This window comes from Sinocyclocheilus rhinocerous, unplaced genomic scaffold, assembly GCF_001515625.1.
Source record: "Sinocyclocheilus rhinocerous isolate Xijiao unplaced genomic scaffold, SAMN03320098_v1.1 scaffold1814, whole genome shotgun sequence".
NCBI classification, from domain to species: domain Eukaryota; kingdom Metazoa; phylum Chordata; class Actinopteri; order Cypriniformes; family Cyprinidae; genus Sinocyclocheilus; species Sinocyclocheilus rhinocerous.
This window is the reverse complement of record NW_015625999.1, coordinates 91633-96807: the sequence shown is the minus strand read 5'-3', so window position 1 is coordinate 96807 and position 5175 is coordinate 91633. Positions and strand designations below refer to the sequence as shown.

General features: G+C 36.4%; 1 protein-coding gene across 1 annotated transcript in view; it reads right to left on the bottom strand.

Moving 5' to 3' along the window:
* Positions 1–5175, bottom strand: part of LOC107706688 (kynureninase-like) — an 8237-nt gene that overhangs the window by 673 nt on the left and 2389 nt on the right. The window contains exons 8-12 of the mRNA XM_016510487.1: positions 3490–3588; positions 3291–3364; positions 3146–3198; positions 2788–2873; positions 1384–1614 (exon numbers count right to left, since the gene is read on the bottom strand). Coding sequence (XP_016365973.1) covers positions 1384–1614; positions 2788–2873; positions 3146–3198; positions 3291–3364; positions 3490–3588 — 543 coding nt within the window. The remainder of the gene's footprint in view (positions 1–1383; positions 1615–2787; positions 2874–3145; positions 3199–3290; positions 3365–3489; positions 3589–5175) is intronic.

Sequence of the window (5175 nt, the reverse complement as noted above, 5' to 3'; positions counted from 1 at the left end):
AGCTTGTAACACTCCAAAGAGAAAGGAAAACATGAAATCGCATCATATGACCCCTTTAAAGCACTGATCAACACATATGCATGGATATAGTAAACATACATATGCATGATGTAGTACGATAGTTGTCGGTATGTTGTATCTGCGTGAGAACCAATGAGCTCTTATGTTTTCCATATGTGATTTGCTCTATGTGTGTTTGTATGGGAATAGAAGGTTAAATTAAATGTTCATCATAAAAAGCAATCTTATCTCTACACAAGACGGATTTAAACCGCTCAGTTCTGATGGATTAGTTTCATGAGGTCTTTATGATCTTTTTGGATCTTCAAGGTTTTGGTTACCTGGACTTTTAATGGAGGGAGAGAAACTTCTCAGGATTTATTAAAAGTATTTTAATTTGTGCTTCAAAGATGAATGAAAGTCATAGTGGTTTGGAACGACATGAGGGAGAGTAAAGGCCATTGCACACGGAGTCCGAAATTCTTAGCCGAAATTTTCACACGTTAAAAAAATAAATACGACCTCACGTTTACACGCTGCCTCCGAAACTTTCGTCCTGATCAATCAATTCGGATCGGGTTCGATTTTTTGCGTTTTTCACATCCGTAGCAAGCATGTTGAGAGGTGTTTTGACCATTCAGAGCCACCGTACAAGCGAATGCCAAAATCCAGAATGGCATCTGACAAGTTGATTCACTTCGTCTCGCAGCACAAAGCACTGTATGACAAACAAAGTGTGGAATACAAAGAGACGGAATATAAATATAAATATAAACTTTGAATCGATCGGGTTAATCCTGCAGCTCCTTGATAAAGAGGTGGAACTCTCCTTTCTCTCTACACAGTCTCAGTATTGGATGGACCCAATATTTCCTCTTTAAAAGAAAAAAAGAAATTTTTGGAAATATTGGGTCCATCCAAGAGAGGACAACAAAATCATCCTCACAAGACTTCATTTTGTATTATTTTGTGACTATTTTCGCAACTGATTAATTAATACGCATCGGACTCAGTGTGCAAGGTTTATGTGTGTGACAAATTTTTAAGATGACGAATACGAAAAAAAGGTATACGGAAATTTTGTACTCAGTCTGCAAAGACCTTGAGTCCGAAATTTTCGCATATTAAAAAATAAATACGACCTCACATTGTGTCAATCACATTTACACACAGCCTCCGAAACTTTAGTCCGTCATAAAAAAATTCGGATTGGGTTAGATTTTCTGCGTTTTTCACATCCGTAGCAAGCATTTTGACACAGTGTGCAAGGTTTCTGTGCGTGATGATAATGAATACGAAAACACGCATACAAAAATTTCAGATACAGTGTGCAAAGACCTTAAATGATGACAGAATGTTCACAAAAATAAAAGCGGAACGTACGGCGACTCCTCTCTTTTGCAGCTCCTGAAACACGGCTCTGATTGGACGAGAGAAGCACAGAGACAGCTGACAGCCTCTCTGCTCGGGGTCAGAGGGCATGATGATGTGGACAGAGGGTTTGTCGGGGTCTGACGGGTCTTTGCTGTAGTGATGTCTGATCAGATACTCCAGATACCCCGTCAGCAGCACAGACTTCCTCCTCAGATCCTTCATGCTCGTCCGGTTAAAAATCTGGACACCAGAAACTCAGTGCATCAACACAGAAAAAAGAATGAGACAATATATTCACCTACATGAATTAAGATTAATTCAAAATGTTGTACGAAGGCTGTCGTTATGTTGTTCAAAGGTTGTCGGTATGTCGTACGATGGTTGTTAGTATGTTGTACGAAGGTTGCAGTTATGTTGTACGAAGGTTGTAGTTATGTTGTACGATGGTTGTCATTATGTTGTTCAAAGGTTGTCGGTATGTTGTACGATGGTTGTTAGTATGTTGTACGATGGTTGTCAGTATGTTGTACGAAGGTTGCAGTTATGTTGTACGAAGGTTGTCGTTATGTTGTACGAAGGTTGTCGTTATGTTGTACGAAGGTTGTCGGTATGTTGTACGAAGGTTGTCGGTATGTTGTACGAAGGTTGTCGGTATGTTGTACGAAGGTTGTCGGTATGTTGTACGAAGGTTGTCGGTATGTTGTACGAAGGTTGTCGGTATGTTGTACGAAGGTTGTCGGTATGTTGTACGAAGGTTGTCGGTATGTTGTACGAAGGTTGTCGTTATGTTGTACGAAGGTTGTCGTTATGTTGTACGAAGGTTGTCGTTATGTTGTATGAAGGTTGTCGGTATGTTGTACGATGGTTGTTTGTATGCTGTATGAAGGTTGTAGTTATTTTGTACAAAGATTGTTGTTATGTTGTACGATGGTTGTTGGTATGTTGCACGATGGTTGTTAGTATGTTGCACGAAGGTTGTCAGTATGTTGTAAAATGGTTGTTAGTATGTTGTACAACAGTTGGCAGTATGTTGTATGAAGGTTGTCGTTATGTTGCACGATGGTTGTCAGTGTGTTGCACGATGGTTGTCAGTATGTTGTATGAAGGTTGTCAGTATGTTTTAAAATGGTTATTAGTATGTTGTACGAAGGTTGAAAATATGTTGTATGATTGTTATCAGTACATCGTCAGTATGTTGTATGATGGTTATCAATATGTTGCTGTCAGTATGTTGTAAGATGGCTTTCAGCATGTTGTATAATGGTTGTCAGTATGTCGTACGAAGGTTGTCGGTATGTTGTATGCAGGTTGCAAATATGTTGTATGATGGTTATCAGTATGTTGTATGACAGTTGTCGGTATGTCGTTAGATGGTTGCCAGTATGTTTTTATGAGTGCTTTGTGATGTCTGACCTCTAGACTGGCCTGTAGTGGACACACCAGTAAGATGGGCTGATTGGACAGACGGAATCCATTAACACCAGGCTGAAGCTTCATTTCTGCAGGAATATTCAAGTCATCCATGAACATTCAAGTTATTTTTTTAAATATATATATATTTTTTTTATATATTGCAGATATACTGGGACTGACTTTTGACAAAAGTCTATAAATAAAAGCATCTACAACATATAAAGCTGCTTTACAGAGTGTAATGCAACTACATTTGTGTCCACAGGATGTCAGCAGAGAGCAGGCCATGAGCTCTCACAATCCCACAAAACTTACAGTGATCACAATAATGTTTGTGTCAGTGACATAATTCTTATACCGTTGTTCATGAGGAATCTGGTCTTCAGGTTGTGTCCCCACCAGCCCGTCAGACTGACTCACACACACACACACACACTGCATGAGCATCTCATGAGCTTTATTTTATCTGTAAGCGTGTTAAAGAGCGTGTGTGTGATACTCACGTGGGTTTGACGCTAAGAGCGTGTTTCTCATGTATATAAGCTCCAGCCAGACCACCGGCCCCTGAGTTCACATACTGAATAAAACACACACTAATCACCACTAACAATGATGCACCACATATTCAACACTAATGCCATAAATATAAAACAACAATAAATAAAAATGAATTAATGAACATAACACAACACGGACACTGACCTTATAAGAGCACCAGCACGCAAAATCCACATTCCAGTCGTGAAGTCGCATTTCTGCGTTTCCTACGGCATGTGCACAATCAAACCCTACCAAACACCCCTGAACACACACACACACACATTCTGTGTGAAACATTTGAAGATCAGTGATTGTTGTTTTCCTGTTTATTACTGTGAAGCTGCTTTGAAACAATCTGTTCTTTGCATGAAGCGCTATAGAAATAAAGTTGACATTCTGAAACCAGGATTAAGGCATATGTGTGTGTAGAAAAAATGCTGGGTTGTATCTACCCAACTTTGGGTTAAATATGGACTAACCAAACTTTTGGGTTAAAAATATAATTTCAAAATTTAACACAGCAGTTGGGTTAGTCCACATTTGACCCAAAGTTGGATTGAAACAACCCAGCATTTTTTAGAGCGCATATGTGAGCCGTTTTTTATTTTTATTTTTTTCTAAGCAACAATAATAAAACAATAATAAACATTTATAATTAATAAAAATTATATTTATAGTAGAAGTATTTTTCCAATTTACTTTTCCCTATATGCATGTACAAAATCTATTTTTAAAATTAAGTTTTAATATTTTAAGCCACGAACAAAAGCAACTAAAACTGCAAACTTTGCATAAAATTTTTGAAATATTGCTTATTTTAGTATTAATTTCAGTGATTAAATGAACTCCAGTGAAGCATCATTAAGGATGTTGTCAATTCACAAATGTGATTTACAATATTAATCGACACTCTTTAAAATGCAATTTTAAAATATTCAGACATACAGATTAGGGGAGTAACGGTACACAAACATGACGGTTCTGTACGTACTGTACCTCGGTTTTGACATCACAGTTCGGTATGGTTTCGCTAAAGCAGGAGGAAAAAATACTAAACATATATATTTTTTTAATTAAACAATGTTTTACTGAACAAATTGCTCTTTCTTTAAATAAATTCAATTATAATAAAAATTCTTTAAATCTACCTAATAAAATATATTTTTAAAACATCTATAAAATACCTCAGCTTCTGCTCTAAACTATAAGTAGCCCTTTTATATTACTATTAAGAAGATTACAATTACAATTAACAAGAGAGCCCAGACTTAAATGTATTTACTATTTATTTTTAACTATAATAATCAACACTCAAAAAAAAAAAAAAAATTGTATGCAAACATGTACATTGCACTCAATGCAGTTTTTAAATTACCTTTTATATTATGCAATTTATATTTGTTGTTGAAATATAATCATTTACAAAGTGGCTGTCATAACTTGTTGCACACAAGAACTGAGTAATTTATACAGCGATATATCACGCCTCATCAAAGAGCACCAAAACTAAATTAATTTGTCTGAATTTCCTGAAAAAATTTTATCATTTCTTCTAAAAGACCTGTACCAAACATTTTCGGTACGAATACATGTACCGTTACACCCCTAATACAGATATATAAGTAGTTTGGGAGGATGGAGAGGTCAAACTTCTTATGCATCTATTAATCAATTACATCAACCCCAATTAGGGTTGCAAAGGGGCAAACCATTTCTGGTAAATTTCCTGAAACTTTCCAAAAATTTTCAAAATTTTCCTAAAGTTAAAAAAAAAAAAACACCTGCAATGTTTCCACAAATTTACCAGAAATTGTCCGCCTGTTTGCAACCCTAACCCCGATATGAGTG